Source organism: Hypanus sabinus, chromosome 5 (genome assembly GCF_030144855.1).
Source record: "Hypanus sabinus isolate sHypSab1 chromosome 5, sHypSab1.hap1, whole genome shotgun sequence".
Classification (NCBI taxonomy): domain Eukaryota; kingdom Metazoa; phylum Chordata; class Chondrichthyes; order Myliobatiformes; family Dasyatidae; genus Hypanus; species Hypanus sabinus.
The window spans coordinates 56395437-56415433 of NC_082710.1; the positions used below are offsets into that span (position 1 = coordinate 56395437).

Here is a 19997-nt window from a genome sequence, read left to right on the forward strand (position 1 = left end):
CCTTTTTGTATTGGCTCAAATTATATTCACTCCCAATGAGGACTTGTTCCTTTCAAATGGGTCCCGCCTTCGAACAATGTCTGTCTCATTTGTTGCTTCCTCCCAACAAGACTTATTCTTTTCAAATGGAATTAAGGGGTAATGTTCATGGAATTTTCAGAAATTTGATGGTGGTATGGAAGAGTGCATACCCCAGATTGTGAGGATCCTTAATGATGGATGCTGCCTTTTTTGGTGCACTATTCTGTGAAGATGTCCTTGATGGTGGGGAAGGGTTGTGCCTGTGATCGAACAGGCTCAGCCTGTAATCTTCTGAACACTCTTGTGATCCTGTTCACTGGAGTCTGCAGTATCAGGCTGAAATTCAACCAGTCAGAATGCTGTCTACCACACATCTATAGAAATTTGTAAGTGACATTACCAAATTTCCTCATGCTCCTATTTAAGTAGAGCTGGTGCATGCCTTCTTCATGATCACATCATTGTGTTGAGCCCGGGAACTTGAATCTGCTGACCCTTTTCATTGTTGACCTTTGAATGAGGACTGGTGTGTTTTCTTCAGATTTCTCCTTCATGAAGTCCACAATTAGTTCCTTGGTCTTGTGATGTTGAATGTGAGGTTGTTGTTGCAAGACCACTCATCCAGCTGAATTTTCTCATTCTGGTAAGCCTCTGCATCACATCTGAGATTCTGCCAACAAGAATTTGTTGCGTAAAATGATTAGCATTTTTACTTAAGTATAAGGATAGTAATAACCATGAGGGAGGAGTTCTAACAAATTGTAAGGTGCATTTTACACACCTAGTGTTCATTTCAAAAAAGCCTTGTTCAACATCAGATTTGTCTTAGGATACAGGCAAGTTTGCTGATGACACCATCAAATCAAAGGCAGTGACAAATCAGAAGGCAATTAACAATCTGGCTGAATAATGCCACAACAGCAACCTCTCACTCAATGTCAGAAAAAAAACAAAAGAGCTGATTATTGACTACAGGAGGAAACTGGAGATCCATGAGCTAGTCCTCATTAGGGGGATCAGATTTGGAGAGGGTCACTAAATTTCTTGGCGTGAACATTTCAGAAGTTCTGTCTTGGGTCCAGCACATAAGTGCCATTACAAGGAATGCATTGCGTGTCTCTATTTTCTATGAAGTTTGCAATGTCATCTAAACCTTTGAAGAATCTTCTATAGATGCACAGAAGGGAATATAGTGACTGGTTGAATCAGAATTTGATTTGGAAATATCAATGAACTTAAACGGAAGCACCTATAAAAAGCAGTTAATGCAGCCCAGTCCATCACAGTTAAAAGTTCTGCCCACCATTGAGCACATCTACAAGGAACATTGCTGCACGAAAGCAAAATCCATCATTAAGGACCCCCACCATGTTCTCTCTCGTTGCTGCCTTTGGAAAAGAGGTACAGGAGCCTTGCGTCCAATACCACCAGGTTTGGGAACAGTTATTACCCCTCAGCCATTAGGTTCCTGAACTAGAGTGGATAACATCATTCACCCCAACAGAACTGATTCCACAAGCTATGGACTCTACAACTCATGTTCTCAGTAGATCTTTCTATCTATTTATTTAATTTTGTTTTATTTTCCATTTGTATTTGCGCATTTTGTCGCTTTTTGCACATTAGTTGTTTGTCTGTCTTCATGGGTAGATTTTTACTTATTGTGCTTTTTTAAAATCTGTGAATGTTTGTAAGAAAATGAATCACAGGGTTGTATGTAGTGACATATATATACTTAGCTAATAAATTTATTTCGACTTTTGAAAAGCAAAGGGACAGATGGATGTGTAGTTTTTAAGCATCCAGTGTTTTAATATAGTATTTTAAGCATTAGCTGAGATTAGGTTGCAATTATTAAACTAAATCCTGAGTTTTCAGAGGTGAGAAAGAGAGGAGTGACCTTGGAAATTTTTATGAAGATAACATTTGAGTGAGTTCTAAAGTGATAGATTATGGGCAACACAGTATTGTGAGTGATAGAACCACTACCTCGTAGATTGACCTGAATTCAGTCGACTTATGTGGAATTTGCTAATTCCCCTTGTGACCACATGAGTTTCTCCCGGCTACTCTGGTTTTCTTGTGCATTCCACAAGTGTGTTATCTGGCAGGTTAATTGGTCATTGTTAATTGCTCGTAATGAAATATGATCTGTTGAGAATCAATGGAATTGTGGAGAGAATAAAATAGGGTTATTGTAAGATTGGTATACAGTGCCTTGTAAGAGTATTCAGCACCCAGCCCTTTGTTCGCATAAATAAGTATTACAATTAGGGATTTTGATCAATTTAACTGAGAATTTTTATTTGTGAATCACATGCTTCCTTTCTCACAGTAGAGCCCAAACAATAGGGAAAATTGAAAAGCATGAAAAACTGAAATGGGAGCAGGTCAAAAGTATTAATCCTCCTTTGTTCAGTACTTAGTTGAACCACCTCTCACAGCTATTACAGCTGGTAATCTTTTTGGTTAAGTCTCTATTAGCTTTACCCAATGTGATGGAGCAAGATTTGTCCATTCCCTGCAAAACTGCTCATGCTTTGCCAGGGTAGTAGCGGAGTGGCGGTGGAAAGTAGTCTTGTGGTCTTGCCAGAGTTTTCGATCAGGTTAACGTCAGGACTCTGGGCCACTCAAGGATGTCAGTTTTCTTCATTTGAAGCCACTCCATAGTTGTACTGGCATTGTGCTTTTGGTTGATGTCCTGCTGAAAGATGAACTTCCTCCCCAGTTCAAGCTTTCTGGCAGAGGCTATCAAGTTTCTATCTTGGAGTTCGCTCCTTTTAGCAGCATTAATATTCCCATCACTGCTGACCAGATTTCCAGTCCCTGCTGTTGAAAAGCATCCCCATTGCATGATGCTACATTCCCCAGATTTGTGCTTCTCAACTATCATTTCCCTGACTTGCCTTGAACGTTCTTTTGTCTTCATTTTGGTTTGGTCTGTTGAAAATCTACCATACTGTTGGACCTTTTAAAGAGTGGGAGTACTTATTATTATGAATTCATTGAAAACAGGTAATCCTTCAATTTTTTACATCAACAAGTTGGCTGAGTTAGTAAAGTAATATATTGCAGCTGAGGAAAGTGAGCATAGGGGATGAATATTTCTTTAGCCTCACTATTTTAGTTTTTAAATTTTAATAAATTGTTGACAATTTTTTGGAATTTTTTTTGATTTGACATGATGCACAATCTTTTGTAGATTAGCTCAAAAATCCCACTTCAATGTATTTTAAAATTAGAAAACGAGACAATAAAAAATATGAAAATAGTTGTGTGGTCTGAATACTTTTAAGGTACTGTAAATATATGCTTAATGGTTGGTGTGGACATGGCGGGTCAAAGAACCTATTTTCATGCTGTGTGCCATGTTACCGCCAAGATAAGATATGATAGTTACATTATGGAAAATTGTGTGGTTGATTACATGTGAGAAAGTTTTCTTGAAATCATCGTGTGCCTGTCCAGAACAAGCCCCACCAATGAAATAGTTTACATAAGCCATGGTAGTTGGTTAAATTACACAATCCTCACCCCTCTATCAAATTTTCGCTAACATAAAGAACATTAATTGCTCTTGAGAGGCAAAGAGTGGGAATAAAGGAATGCTTTTTGTGGTTGGCTGCTGGTGATTAATGGTGTTCCATGGGGGTTTGTGTAGGGACTACTTTTTATGTTTTATGTCAATGATTTGGACAGATTAGCAGAATGCGTAAAGAAGTGGCAGATGGAATACAGTGTCAGGAAGTGTATGGTCATGAACTTTGGTAGAGGAATTAAAGGAGTTAATTATTTTCTAATTGGAAAGAAAATTCAAAAATTTGAGGTACAGAACAACTTGGGAGTTCTCGTGCAGGATTCCCTAACTGTTAACTTGCAGGTTGAGTCAGGACTGAGGAAAGCAAATGAGATGTTAGCATTAATTTTGAGAGGACCAGAATGTAAAAGTAAAGACGTAATGTTTAGGCTTTTTAAAACACCGGTGAGGCCTCACTTCGAGTATTGTGAGCATTTTCGGGTCCCTTATCTAAGAAAGGATACACTGACGTTGGAGAGGGTTCAAAGGACATTCACGAAAATGATTCTGGGATTGAAAAGTTTGTCATATGAAGAGGATTTGATGATTCTGGGCTTCTGCTCAGTGGAATTCAGAAGAATGAGGGGTGATCTCATTGAAACCTATCAAATGTTGAAAGGCCTCAATAGAGTGGATATGGAGAGGATGTACCCTTTGGTGGGGCAGTCTTAGGCCAGAAGACAGCCTCAAAATAGAGGGGCATCCTCTTAGAACAGAAATGAGAAGGAATTTTTTTGGCCAGGGAGTGGTGAATCTGTGGAATTCATTGCCACAGGCTGTGGAGGGCAAGCCACTGGGTATACATTTAAGGCAGAAGTTGATAGATTCTTGATTAGTCAGGGTATGAAGGGATATGGGGTGAAGGCAGGAGATTAGGGATGAGAGGGAAAATGGATCAGCTATGATGAAATGGTGGAGAAAACTCGATGGGTCAAATGACCTAATTCTGTTCTTATAGCTTATGGTTGTTTCTAGTTTCACGTAAGTTGGTGACAAACATTTTCTCAGTGGTGATCAAAGTTAAAAAGTTTCTCTCTCTACAGATGCTGTATAGCGTGCTGAGTACTTTTTCTATTTCAGATTTACAACTGTTTATTTTGCAAATTTATTAATTTGCTTTATAAATGCTGATTATTTAAAGTAATATGTTAGTGTTGGTGAGATGTGATCCTATTTAAAAAGATGATTTTTTGGAAAGGAATGCCAGTATTTTGGTATTTTTTTTTAAATCTGAAATTTGCTAATCTATAACTATGGGCCACAACTATTATTGTTAGAGCTTCTCAGGCAGTGCTGGAGTAACAACTTGTATTTTGTGTGTGCAAGAACAAATTACATTTTTCATGGATGTGGATGGTTTATTCAAAATTTAGTTCAAAGATCCACATCCCTCACCTATGTACATTTATGTTTCTTCAGTCTGCAGTCTGTCAGCTGGAAAATTTGGTACTTTACTCAGTGGATCTTGGGATACAACCTGCAAAGTCTGGTTGAATGAGAAATGTTTGATGACTTTACAGGTATGTTTTATTTTCTTTTTATTATTTATAATGAATTTGATTCTGAACTCTCATGCTTTAATATTACTTGAAGTACATTTTGTTTTAGGGCCATACTGCAGCTGTATGGGCAGTAAAGATACTGCCTGAACAAGGTTTCATGTTGACAGGATCTGCTGATAAAACTATCAAGATGTGGAAAGCTGGTCGATGTGAGCGAACATTTACGGGTAAGTCTGTGTATAATCTGGATTTTTTCACATCTCCAACATGCTAACAGCATTGTATAATTCTGTATTCAGATTTCTACCTTTAAAAATGGAAGGTGGGTCGTTTCAGACAGACATACATACTTTATTGATCCTGAGGGAAATTGGGTTTTGTTACAGTCGCCCCAACCAAGAATAGTGTAGAAATATAGCAATATAAAACCATAAATAATTAAATAATAATAAGTAAGTAATGCCAAGTGGAAATTAGTCCAGGACCAGCCTATTGGCTCAGGGTGTCTGGCACTCCGAGGGAGGAGTTGTAAAGTTTGATGGCCACAGGCAGGAATGACTTCCTGTGACACTCAGTGTTGCATCTCAGTGGAATGAGTCTCTGGCTGAATGTACTCCTGTGCCTAACCAGTACTTTATGGAGTGGAAGGGAGACATTGTCCAAGATGGCACGCAACTTGAACAGCATCCTCTTTTCAGACACCACCGTCAGAGATTTGAGATTCATAGGCTATTGATAGACTCTATCTGATGGATGGTACTAGAGCCTCTTGCATAACTTGACAGAATGGTGTATGTGAATTCATTTAAAGGTGTATTATAGCTTGTAGACCATAAAACAGTACAGCACCGGAACAGCCCCTTCAGCCCACAGTGCTGCGATGAGATTAGTAATCAAATGCTTAACTAAACTAATCTCTTTTGGCATATGCCTTCTTTAACAACTGATTTGGCCCCTTTCTGTGAGATGTGAACCTGAACCTCAGGATCCTGCAATTAACAGTGTTGTATACCTTTACACTCTCAAAGTGCAGCACTTCACATTTAGCCAGTTTAAACTGCATCTGCCATTTCTCCACCTATATCCACAACTGATACATATCCTACCATATCCTTTTCTACGCTACTCACAACACCACCAATCTTCATATCATCTGCAAACTTGTTAACCCACCCATGTACATCTTCGTTCAGGTCATTTATATATATCACAAATGGCAAGGAACCAGTTCTGAATCCTGCAAAACACCTCCAGCCAGAGTAAATCGATGGACCACTACTCTGTCTTCTATGGACAAGCCAATTCTGAATCCAGGTAGCCAATTCACTGTGGGTCTTAATCTTAATCTGGGTGAACGTCCCATGAGGGACATTGTCTAATGCATATAGAGACAACATCCATAACTACTTCCATTAATCACATTTGTTACTTCCTCCAAAAAAACGCTCAGTCAAGTTAGTAAGACACAATATGTTCCCTCAAAGCCATGCCGGCATTCCCTAATTGGACCATGGTTTTCCACTTGCTCGTAAATCATATCCCTAAGAATCCTCTACAGTACCTTCCCCACCACTGATGTGAGACTCACTGGTCTATAGTTCCCAGTATTATCTTTGTTTCCTTTCTTGAATAATTGAACAACATGAGCTATGCACCAGTCCTCTGGGATTTCACTTGTGGTTAGAGAGGCACAAAGATATTGTTAATGCCCTCAGCAATTTCATCACTTAGTAAAACCTTATCTTAAAGTGAGTTCCAATTTTCAGTATTCTCTATTTCTGAGTGAGCAAAATTATTTCTTAGATGGTAAAATTCTGTTGTTTGTTATTTCTTTCACTGAATCAGACACGTATCTAGTGGACAATGGATATTCTGATTGGGCAGAACAAACTATTATTCATATTATAAAATACACTGTACTATACATTATAAGTATCATAGGACAGAACAATCAAGAATGGGCTTAAAGGTAAACAAAATAAACTTGAAGGGACAGTACAGTATTAAATGCATTGAGGACTTTCATTTTAGTTTGTTGACAGTTTTAATTATGGAATTGTATTATGGAAAGAGGTAGAGCAATACTAGGTTATTTGCAGATAGTTTTGTAAGGGTTGGGGAAGTGGGGGTGGGGACTATGGAGTCCTCAATATGAACATGTCTGGAAATGATGACTATATTGTCTTCCTTTTCTCCTGAAAAGAGAAAAATTGAATAACATTGATATGGAGAGTGTTTACAATTTTGGGAATGTACAGAAATATTTAATAATTGTCATGGCAATCAAGTAAATCAAATAGTTAATTATAAAGCTTTTGTATATATGGTGTGAAAATGCTACCATAGTGAGTTGAGAAAATATATAAAAGCAAGATTTCTTTTTAAAAACAGGATAGACAAGGGATTAATAAATAGGTGGTGAATGGTTCATAGTGACTGTGTTGGCTGAAGGTTGCCTTTTTGTGTTGTACTCTTTATGATTCTACATTAAAAATAGCAGTAGCGAGTTGGTTATTTAACCCCTTATACCTACTAATGAATCAGTCTCATCATGGCTGATCTGTTACCTCAAAATATTTTCCTGTACTTGATACTTTTTACTTGATTCCCATAGCTTTAATATGCAGTGGTTCCTGTTCAAGCAATACTTCAGTTTTAAAATTTTCAATCAATATTGTTTATGTCTTTGATATCCAATACTCAATATAACATAGACATTTCTTACAATTAAGTACCTTTTTTTCCACAGACTGTTTTCCCAATAGCCTCCCTATCTCTGTCCTGGAAAGTTTGAATCCTTGTTTATATATTTAATACCAAACAGCTTTGTGCAGGCATTTATATGCTCACTACGTTCATGTACTTGTGCTTCTGCGATAATACTTGGATCATCTACTCCTATAGACTTGAGTATTACAATAAATTTCTTGTCAGCATTCCTTGTTCTGCCCTCCATAAATGTGAGATCACCAACAAGTATCCACACTTTGTGAAAAACATCTGTCAAAAACCCTGTGCTTCCTATCCAGGAGAAGCAGCAGTTTGCATTTAAAGTTTCTTTCCTCTTTTTCAAAATCCATTATGATGTGGTTCATATCATTTACTTTAATCTCCTCTAACCCCATTGGAGGAGATTTGAAGTTCAAAGTACATTTATTATCAAAATATGTATATAGTATTCAATCTTGAAATTTCTCCTTGCAGGCAGGTAAAAACCAAAGAAATGCCATAGAACCCATTTAAAGAAAAAAAACAAGACCATCAAACAATTATTAAAAAAAAAACAAATTGCACAAATAACAACAAAAAAACAAATAACACACAAAACTTTAAGCATCAAACTGCAGAGTCCCCAGCCACGAACTGCTGAGTTGATTGAACCTTGCAGCGTGGGACCTAAGACTCTTGTACCTTCTGGTGGCAGAAGCAAGAGAGAGATCTGTCAAATGCATTCAGATGGTACTGAACACCCGTTCGTTTTCTATTCTCATCCTTGTCGATTTTAATCTTGATTGATGCTTTAATTGCCACGGAGTAATGGAGCCGACGACAGGTTCGTGTTCCGTCATTAGCAATCAATGTGGTGTACACACTCAGTGTACGCAGCTGTACTCCACGCCAAATCTCCAAGGAGTTCACAGAATAGCCAGTTCATTCATTTGGCCCAAAGGTGCAATCAATCGCAGTTCAGAAGAAATAAAAGTTCATATAGAAGAAGAATATTCAGTAGATGTGAATTGCTTACAAGATGTTGCCATTGGTCGCTGAGGCCATCTTGCCAGAAGTCAAGCAACTAAAAGATGAACCAAATAAGGAGCAGTTTTCCATAGCTGAATTCAGTTATTCTAACATAAGAGTTTTTGATCGCCATACTCTGGAATTTTAATCTTAAATCTTTGTGCTTGTCTTCCTTGCTTTTGCTTAAAACCTCTTTGACCAAGAGGTCTGTCATCTACCTTAATATTAGAGTAATATTAAGCTTAATTTGTGTTGAGACATTGTTGCTAAACAGGGAAATGGGTAAGGATAAAGAAAATAGAAGGCAATGCTGCTGATGGTTAAATTAGGATGAAAGATAGGGGTAAGAGAGGGCATGTTCTATCAAGTAAGCTGTATTTGGTGTCCAAATACATCCTATGTTTCCTATGTTTGTATCCAATTTTTTATGGGTAATTTGTTTTTCATTGTAACTTTGCATGTCACCTGATTAGCAAGATGAAATATTTCGTAAGATTATTATATTGCTAATAGGTGTATTTCAATTTTGTTTTTTTTATTATTAACTTTGGCCTTTTTTAGGTCATAACGACTGTGTTAGAGGACTGGCCATTTTGAATGAACTAGAGTTCCTGTCTTGCAGTAACGATGCCACTGTTCGACGATGGCAAATTACTGGGCAGTGTTTGCAGATTTATTATGGACATACAAATTATATCTACAGCTTATCAGTCTTCCCAAATGGAAAAGGTAAGCATTTCTAACATTCTTCTCTTTATTTATGATATATTTGATGCATTTAAATTTAATGTTTAGTTTGCAACAATTTTCAAGAGCATGAAACATTTTAAATTGCTGACACCTACAGTTGTGTTAAGCCTGACTAGTGTAAATGATTGTCTTACAGACTCTTTTGGTGCTTTGGACATATTCTTGTTTTATTTTGGAGAGGGAATCTCATGAATGAAAATCATTCTTGTGCCATAAAATGGAAGATGGTTTTTGGCATAGAAACATTTTTAAGTAATAGTACATAATTATATTACAGATGGAAAAATGAAATACCACATGTCTTTATCATTCCTCGAGTTTTGTAGAAGTGGTAATATTTGAGAGTCAAATGAGATTTGGTAGATGTATTGCAGAGTTTGGACAAGTTCTGTGATTGGTAATTCATTCAAAGACTAGTTAGTCATATATGAGCTTAGTATGAGAATTGAGCAAGTGATTAAAAATACCTATTTTAGTTCAAATCTATTATTAATTATGTTAAATATTTATACTAAATTGTATAGTTAATCTGTCTCAAAATGTCTGGATTTGTCTTTTACTGACTGCATTTATTCATGTCTTGTAAATTACATGTGTGTCTCTTCATCAAATTACAACCTTTTTGTTGTTAATTTTTTCATGTATGCTATTTAAGTTGTACTTTTCTCTGATTGCATTGGTCTCCTTGTTTTCAGATTTTATTACCACAGGGGAGGATCGATCCTTAAGAATTTGGAAGGATGGAGAATGTACTCAAACTATCAGACTTCCAGCTCAGTCTGTTTGGTCCTGCTGTGTTCTGGATAACAGTGATATTGTTGCAGGTTCAAGGTAAATTTGCAGTATTATTTTATTTTACTATTTATTTTGAGATATAGCACCAAACAGGCCCTTCCCACCCAATGAGCCTCACTGCCTAGCAACCCACTGATTTAACTCTAGCCTAATCCTAGTACAATTTATAATGACTAATTAACCTACTAACTAGTATGTCTTTGGACTGTAGGAGGAAAGAGGAGTACCTGGAGGAAACCCACGCATTCACAGGGAGGACATGCAAACTCCTTATTAATTCCTGCCATTTGCAAAGTGTAATATAAATCAGTTTTTTTTCAGGATCTCAAGTAGTTATTGTTTTGCTGATGGACAGATGCTTACAAAAAAAATTGAGTCAATAATATAAAATACCCTTTTTCTGATTTATTGTTCTTTTGTTCAAATTGAGACAACATCCTGACTCGGATTCCTCTTATACAACTATGCATAATTATTATATGTGGACTCCTCTTGATTCGTATTTTGTCCCACTGGCAGCAAAGCTCCTGCCTGTAGTTTTAATACCCAATTCTCCAATTTTGTCTTTAAACCCATTTCTTCTTCCTTTAAGCTGCCCTAAACTGTGCCTTTTTGGTCAATGCCTCTTCATATTATAAGGTTTATTTTTCCTGAATACAGCTGTGTAAGATGATTTAAGATGTAAGATACTTTGACTGATCTATGTTTGCTGATGAACTTCTGTTGTAGTGATGGTGTAATAAGAGTATTTACTGAAGCCGATGAACGAATGGCCTCTGCAGAAGAGATCCAAACTTTTGAGAATGAGTTGTCCAGCGCAACTATAGACCCTAAGACTGGAGATCTAGGGGATATAAATATCAATGATCTCCCAGGGAAAGAACATCTTAATGAACCAGGTATGTGAAATATATTTCTCCTTTTTAAAACTTGATTAAAATTGGAAGGTTGTTTTATAGTGTGCTGAAATCTACATTTAAATCTAGTAACATATTCTTGTTTACAGAATAGAAAAAGTAATATTCAAGGGCTTATTTCTGTTTCAAATACTTTTAGATGAAGATGAGCATTTAATCTTTCCTAGTAAAAATTGCAGGATGGATATTTTACAGCTGTTGTGATTTTTTTGTGTATTTTCTTAACACTGATGTGCAGTATTTACAATTTCTTTTTATAGAATTTATACTTGTTAATTACTAATGTACAAATATACAAATTGTGATTGAAATACCCTTAAATATACAAGTACCATAATCAAAGCCTAAACACTCTATGGATATAGGAAACTGAAATACACTGGCAGACAGAAGAAAATTCCATAGACACCTGCAGGCTAGCTGTACTGAATACAGTGTTCTAGACTTCCCTGTGAGCATTGTTGTGTCTGAGTATTGCAGCGCAAAAATGAGATGTATTTGGATATGAGATGAGCACACATTTGATCTTCCTCACCGCCTCTTGATTCAACAGTGAGTCCCAATGGTATTCCATATGTTGCTGACTAAGCTAAAATACACTTCATATCCGGTGGTGTTATCTGCATTATTCACGTGATACATCAAAAAAATCGTGATAAAAGAATATTATTGTCAGCTCTTTGAACTGGTTTTTTGGTTTTGATATTTCACAGTATTATTGTTCATGGTATAAATTATATAATGATATATTCATGTGTGTGACTGATTAAAGTCATTGGAGAGGCACTGAAGCTGGTGATGTAGAAGTTTTTATTCATCACAACAGGCAGTCATCATTCTGGAGACGCTCTTTGTAGAGGCTCATAACCTCAAAGTACATCACATTTTTTTTTAATATATCAATGTTAACCCTAGGTAATTCAATACAATTTCAATAGCTGCAATGGCATTGTTTACTTCAGTACTTTGGGTTAACAATTGGTTCCTTTGAGATACATGTATACAGTGGAAGCACATTGTATCTAATGAGACACCTCTGATGGTTCAAGCGCCTTTGTTTGTAAAAAAAAGAAATAATTAGCACAGATATTCGTAGAAACTTCCGACAATGGAGAGCCACCCAAATTAATGTTGTTAGGGCAGTCCCTGAGCACACAAATATCCTGAGAACACAAAAAAAAACTATTGATTGCCTATACCTGTGACTGTATTTGATATACCAAGTGAAAACATCAGCTTGGTCTGCCAACATGAACTCTGGTCACAATGCTGCAAATAATTTAGCCCATGTTGCCTGGTTTGATGAAGACCAACTAACACAGCCTCATTGTCTTAATGCTTGGCTCACTATATAGCTCTTAGTTTGTGAACTTTTAACTTCAGTTTACTGCTTGCAAATTCTAACAAAAACTGAAGTCTGATTTTTAGTTGAATTAATACTCTGTAACAAGTTTTACTTGTGTTTTATCATCCTTTTAAATACAAAACTTTATGCATACATTCAAAATTATTATCACTTACTCTGTAAGCTTTATGAATTCACTAAAGTATATTTTGTTCAAAGCATAGTATTATTGTGGAACTGAAAATAAAATAAATAAATAATATAAGAACTGAAAAAAAAAGTCTTGAACCTGCTGTAAATTTAGTACTTTTCAGCTTGTCTGCCTCAATTCCATTATATGATCTGTGCTCATATTTCATTCTGTTTGTGACCAAAATCAATCTATTCTAGCAATGCAAAATTCAGTGTTTTGAAAATGTTTTACATAAGTCCTAAATTACTAAAATGTTATGCTGATAATTTAAACTTTGAAAAGGTAAAATAACTCTTAACCGAATGGCTCAATGAATTTTAAGTATTTTATTCAATTTTATAATATTTCTGAAGTTTGAAAAAACAGTAAGTTCTTTCAATCTAATTCCTCTTTGTTAGATAGCACTCACATATAAGGAATCAATCAAGTTAGTCCTTTTTTTTGTAAAACACCTTGATATGTTTATCTTGGTTAAGACTGCAGAATACTGTCATGTGGATATGTGATGCTGGATGTACTTGTCATAGATAAGAGGTTGGCTGACTGTGGAAGAGAAGAGTGGAAATAAAGGGGGCCTTCTCTGATTGGCTGCTGGTGACTAGCTGGATGTTCTCCCCAGGGGTTGGTGTTGGGTGTGCTACTTTTCACATTGTATCTTAATGATCTAGATGGCAGAATTGATGTAATTGAGGACAGTTTTGCAAATGATACAGAGGTAGGTGGATGGCAGTTCATATTGAGGAAGCAAGGAGTCTACAGAAGGACTTAGATAGGTTATGAGGCTGGGCAATGAAGTGGCAGGTGCAATACAACATAAGGAAGTACTTGGATTCCAGTTAATTGGGACACACGAGGACCAGTACATTTTGGCCCAATTAAGCAGCTCCCCCGTTAGCTGAAGTTTCATGAAAATAGTTTAAAGTATAAAAAAGAAACTGCTATTTTACTTAGTAACAAGTTATGTATTTAAATGAAAAACAGAACCAATATTACTACAATACTGTGTAACTATGAGTTCCTAATAGTTGTTGATGGAGGAATTTATCTAGAGTATGCTGGCTTCTTTTGATTGACTATAAATGAGTAAAATCAGTGCAGACACCTAGTAAAGATAATGGACTGCCTTCCTACAATGCTTTTGACGATTGCATATGCTCCAAACCTTCATTTTCATTGTAAAATTCAAGATAATTGTCAGTATCTTCAAATTTTTTGTAGTTGTGTACTTGTTGAACTAGTGAAGGCATTTCATTTTTACTGCCAGCTGTTTCTGGCATCTCCAAGTCTGAATGCTTGAAACTGCAGTGAGCAAAATCATTCTGAATTGTCTTACTGCTTATTTCTCGCCAACTACAGTGGCAAAAATCACTGCTTTTTTGAACACCATCAAATGCAACTGATGCCTTTTAAAAACAACTAGTTTCATGTCTAATGGCCACACAAGTGCACATGGCCGATGCTGGTAATAAACTGTTCGGCAACAATCTCCTGTCCCAGTTAAGCGGCATAGTGTCCCAAATAAAGGAATCCTGGCTATTTTCTTAATTTCTTTTCCAAGCCTGCCAGTTTCATTATGCAAACTGGATGGTTACTACTTTGCTTTAAAAGAAAATAATCTATAAGAACTAAGAGGGAGATGATAATCTCTCTTGCATTTGACCAGCTAATTTTACTCATTCTTAAAGTATGGTTCTAAAGGCACAAATCCAGAACAAGATAGTTGGAAAACTACCTTGTGTTTTAAGCCAAACTTAAAATGAGCATTAGGTCATCTTTTGTCCATATTCTTTGGTTGTTGAACTTGGTATTTTTGTTTAACCCTTTTTCAGGCACAAAGGAAGGTCAAACACGACTAATCAGAGTTGGAGATGCTGTTCAGGCTTATCAGTGGAGTGTCGTTGATGAGCGATGGATAAAGATAGGTGATGTAGTGGGTTCATCAGGAGGAACACAGAAGTCCTCAGGCAAAGTTCTTTATGAAGGCAAAGTATGTTTAAGGATTAATTAATGTCATCTGATACATTTGTACTTGTATCTAAAATGATAGTCTACTCCAGTGTACATATAGAAAACAATGTAAATTCACTTATATTTGCAAGTATGTTATGGTTTCATTTGTGTTAGGATATTAAAATAATAAAGTAATTAAAGTCAAAATGTCTGTCATACAGCTATCTGAACTCACTATTTTGTTGGCTTCTAGAGCATTCAAGAACTCTCTCTGCTGATATTATATTTATGGTGACAGTAGCAGCCAAGTATCCGTTCTTGGCTAAATTCACCCTCTTTGGATAAACAAAATATTGAACAGACAATTACTGTATAGCCTTTCAATTCTCTGCAACTGATTTAGTCACATTTTTCTTTGGTGTATCTAGTTTACAACTGTTTTTGCCATATGCACATACACATGTGTACATCTCCAAGAGTGTTCTTTAATCTTACAAGCATCATGTCACCCATTGTTGAGTAAAATGGTGATAAACCTACATACTCAAATCTGGTGACTGTGTCCGCTCTTATTTACTAGACAAGAAGCTTTAATAATACACTGTGCAGTACATTGCCTTTAGTGTTCTCTATCAAAATTGATATTCTTTGGGTCTATCTTTACATAAAACTATCAATGAATTTATTATTATATTGAAAGTAACTAGTCTTGAGTCCTAAATGACATTAAACATAAGAATGTTTTGTATTTTTCTCCCCACATTAGGAATTTGATTATGTATTTACCATTGATATTAATGAGGGTGGACCTTCAATGAAACTGCCATACAATATTTCTGAAGATCCATGGCTTGTTGCACACAACTTCTTGCAAAAGAATGACCTGAACCCAATGTTCCTAGATCAGGTTGCGAATTTCATTATTGAGAATACAAAAGGTCATACATTAGGATCAACAGGCACCGGATTCTCTGACCCTTTCACAGGTTAGTGAGGTTGATGTCCTAAAAGTATTAATTTGTATTTCATATACAGTAAATGAATACACAATACTCTGGTTTCATTGTGAAAGATGTAATAGGTCATACCTGTACCCTATGTTTTGATCCACTACCATTTTCCATTCTATACTACCACAAACCCATTTGGTGCAAGTGCTGAAGGTCTGACTTAATTACAGAGTTGGCAATGGAAACATCTAACAATATCCTCAACCATGCGTACAAGGGTAATGCAAGTGAGTGATTATTCCAGGGTACTTGTCCAAAGCCAGCCTAATCTGCTGTACTGTTGTGGTTTAAAAGCATACCAGAATGGCTGTAAAGTTCCATATATTTTTAATGGTGCAATAAACTTCTGGGAAGTCTTTGAGAATGCTTTCAGAAATATTTTACAGATTTGAAACAATAAATCGTGCTATAAAAGGTTAATGGAATGTACTCGATACTTTATGAACAGTTGTTTTAATTTTAATTGCCCTGGGTCCAATCTAACACAGGATCTTTGAGGCTTCCCGACATAAAACTGCTTGGCGATCTCAATGAGTCCAAGCTTCATTGAGAATGCAGTTACGAATGCAATGATGGAATCAGATATTCATGATTTTGGGACTTGGACGTACAAGCTGAATGTGCCAGTCCAAAATTTCTTGGTGCTATAAATAGAAGGTGTGGAACAGATATTCCTACACTAGGGCCTTTCCAGGAAATGGGTGAATGATGTAGTAGTACCCTTTTTGTTTGTGTGTGTGTGTGTGTGTGTGTGTGTGTGTGTGTGTGTGTGAGCGAGAGAGAGATCAGTGACAATTGGATCATGAGAATATATTTTTCCAGTTACGGAGTCATGGTTGAAAGAGGGTTCATGAAGTATCACTGACAGGCAAAATTAATGAAAGTCCCAATGCATATTATATAACTATATTAGGTCATGTATGGTATCACTAGTTTAGCATTTTCTTCATCGAGGTCTGTTCTGTAGTTTCCTGCATTTTTCCCTCTGCCCTTTCTCACATTGTAGTGTTACAGTTGCTGTTTTCCAATCTATGGGAACCTATATAGGACCCTGGTCAGACCCCACTTGGAGTACTGTGCTCAGTTCTGGTTGCCTCATACAGGGAGGATATGGAAGCCATAGAAAGGGTGCAGAGGAGATTTACAAGGATGTTGCCTGGATTGAGGAGCATGCCTTATGAGAATAGGTTAAGTGAACTGGGCCTTTTCTCCTCGGAGCGACGAAGGATGAGAGGTGACCTGATAGAGGTGTACAAGATGATGAGAGGTATTGATTGTGTGGATAGTCGGGGGCTTTTTCCCAGGGCTGAAATGGTTGCCAAAAGAGGACATACGTTTAAGGTGCTGGGGAGTAGGTACAGAGAAGATGTTCGGGGTACGTTTTCTACTCAGTGGTGAGTGCGTGGAATGGGCGGCCGGCAGCAGTGGTGGAGGCGGATACGATAGGGTCTTTTAAGAGACTTTTACATAGGTGCATGGAGCTTGGTAAAATAGAGGGCTACAGGTAAGCCTAATAATTTCTGAGGTAGGGACATGTTTGGCACAACTTTGTGGGCCGAAGGGCCTGTATTGTGTTGTAGGTTTTCTATGTTTCTATCTTAAAAATATCGTTATATATAAAGTATTTGTATGAGTTATGTTGTTAATTTTGACATAGTGAAAGTTCAGTTCCTTTTCTCTTTCTCCTTTTTTCCACTTGATCAATAGTCGATGATTTGTAATTGATTAGTGAAAGCTTGACATTTCAATAACATTTTGATACTTTTCAGGTTCAGGACGTTACATACCAGGAACTGGAATGGGAACAGGTGGCACAAATGAATTGGATCCTTTTACAGGTATTGTTTAACTTTGGGAAGTGCCTTTGAATTAATCAAATAGTAAACTTGAGTTTTAATTAAAACTTTTTGACAATTTTTAGCATTGACAGATGTCCCCCAAAATTCCCCCAATACTTATGATGCCTTAACCTGAATTTGGTTAATCATATTACAGTGATTTCAATAGGTAATTCTGTTTCGAATATTAGCTTCCTGCAACATCGCCAGCAAGTGGTAGAGTGGGCTCCCTCACTTCTGCCCCTCTGACCCTCAACACAGGTGCCCCTCAGGGCTGTGTGCTTAGCCCCCTCCTTTACACTGTGTATACCTATGTGTCACCACCCACAGCTCCAATCTGCTAATTAAATTTGTTGACAACACTACATTGATTGGCCTAATCTCAAATAATGATGAGGCAGCCTACAGAGAAGAAGTCATCACTCTAATACAGTGGTGTCAAGAAAACAACCTCCCCCTCAAAGGAGCTGTTTCAGGAGGAATGGAGACCGGCTAACACTAATTGACATCAATGGATCTGGGGCTGAGAGGGTGAACAGCTTTGTGGTGAAAAAGCACAGCAGCACCTCTTTCACCTCAGACAGTTGAAGAAGTTTGATATGGGTGACCAAATCTTAAGAACGTTCTACAGTGGCACAATTGGGAGTATCCTGACTGGCTGCATCACTTTCTGGTATGGGAACTGTACTTCCCTCAATCACAGGACTCTGAAGAGAGTTGTGCGGACAGCACAGGGCATCTGTAGACGTGAACTTCCCACTATTCAGGACATTTACAGAGACAGGTGTGTAAAAAGGGTCTGAGGGATCATTGGGGACCCAAGTTACCGCAACCATAAAGGGTTCCAGCTGCTACCATCTAGGAAGCGGTACTGCAGCATAAAAGCCAGGACCAGTGGGCTCTGGGACAGCTTCTTCTGTCAACCTGTAACTGTTACCTGCTCAGTTGAGGAAAAACACCAGAGACACAAAATTACCTCTGAAACGGTTTTTATTCAGAGAGGAGTTCACAGCCCCACGCACTTCGGGCGTAAGGTAGCCAACTCCCAATTTGTCAGTTTACAAAGGTCATACTTATACCCAAAAGTAGGGTACTACATTTGCAAATATGGTTACCAATTCAAATTCATCAATTGATTGGCTATTGCATAGCTAAGCATGCGATATATTCAGAATTAGCAAAGGTTAAAGTGTAATACCTAGAATTAATTCTGACGCACTTCAAAACACTTGAATTAGGTATTTTCAAAATACTTTGCCAAGCACATTGTCTTGTGGTCGCAGGTTCCCTTTTCCTTGTGGTCTCCACGTCTGGCCTGGCACCTTATTTTAGCTACCTCTCCTTACTTCCCCAATGACGTAATTCTCTCTTGTCCTGTCTACATATTTTGCTACACTTACCCCTCGCTCACCCCCTCTACACGTACCCCTTGCCCTCTTCACATTCTCATTCCCTCCTGTGATCATGAAATGATCACCCTTCCACCAGGCCATCAGGATGATTAATTCATGCTGATAAAATTGTATACCTTTTTCCCATATCCCAAAACTTGATTGTTTTTATTTCAGAATGTTTAGCTTTATTTCTTTGGTTTTGTGTGGCAAGAGATTAGCTATATATTTTAAGAAGTATGGAGCTTAAAGTAGTAAAATGAGGTGGAGGGAAAGATGAGCCATGATGTAATTGGTTGTACGAATGAATGTTCAGCTGCTGTTTCTTACTTAATTTCCATTTTCATGAGGACCTTTAACTCTATCCACACATGGAGAAAGCTTGGGTATTGTCACTCTCAATATTTGATTTGATCCATATAGCATTCAGTTATTTTTTGTGAATCTACACTTCATCTATCTTTGTGCGCCTCTTAAGTTAGCTCCTTCATGCTTGATTTGAGATTAACAGCAAAACTTCTTGTACTGACATAGTACTCCTTAGAAAACATGAAACAAACTTGACGGATGCTGATATCTATTTCAATACATTTAAAGTTGTGTAAACTTGTATACGTACCGATATTAAAATAATATTCATTGTTTATTTCTATCACAGGATCTGGTCGTTATGTACCTGGTTCTGTAACATCTAGTGTTACTCCTTCTGCGGGAGGTGACCCGTTTACAGGTAAGGTTTTAAGAATGCATTTAGGGAAAAAAATAAGGTTTACATGACTTATCACTTAACTTAGTTTTTTAATACATGTTGCATCTGATAATTTTAATTTCCAAGAACTCTTTTAATTACCACATTAATTCATTTATGGCAGATGAATTCAATCTGTAGGGAATGGATCAAAGTGATACAATGTTGAATTGAGGGCAAAAACATTCTCTAGTGACTCTTAGAATTTTGTAAACTTGGATA

General features: G+C 37.0%; 1 protein-coding gene across 2 annotated transcripts in view; it reads left to right on the top strand.

Moving 5' to 3' along the window:
* Positions 1–19997, top strand: part of plaa (phospholipase A2-activating protein) — a 55323-nt gene that overhangs the window by 19551 nt on the left and 15775 nt on the right. For both annotated transcript variants that reach the window (XM_059969985.1, XM_059969984.1), the window contains exons 4-12: positions 5018–5118; positions 5207–5327; positions 9400–9567; positions 10284–10419; positions 11113–11282; positions 14668–14825; positions 15555–15774; positions 17568–17636; positions 19686–19757. In XM_059969985.1, coding sequence (XP_059825968.1) covers positions 5018–5118; positions 5207–5327; positions 9400–9567; positions 10284–10419; positions 11113–11282; positions 14668–14825; positions 15555–15774; positions 17568–17636; positions 19686–19757 — 1215 coding nt within the window. The remainder of the gene's footprint in view (positions 1–5017; positions 5119–5206; positions 5328–9399; positions 9568–10283; positions 10420–11112; positions 11283–14667; positions 14826–15554; positions 15775–17567; positions 17637–19685; positions 19758–19997) is intronic.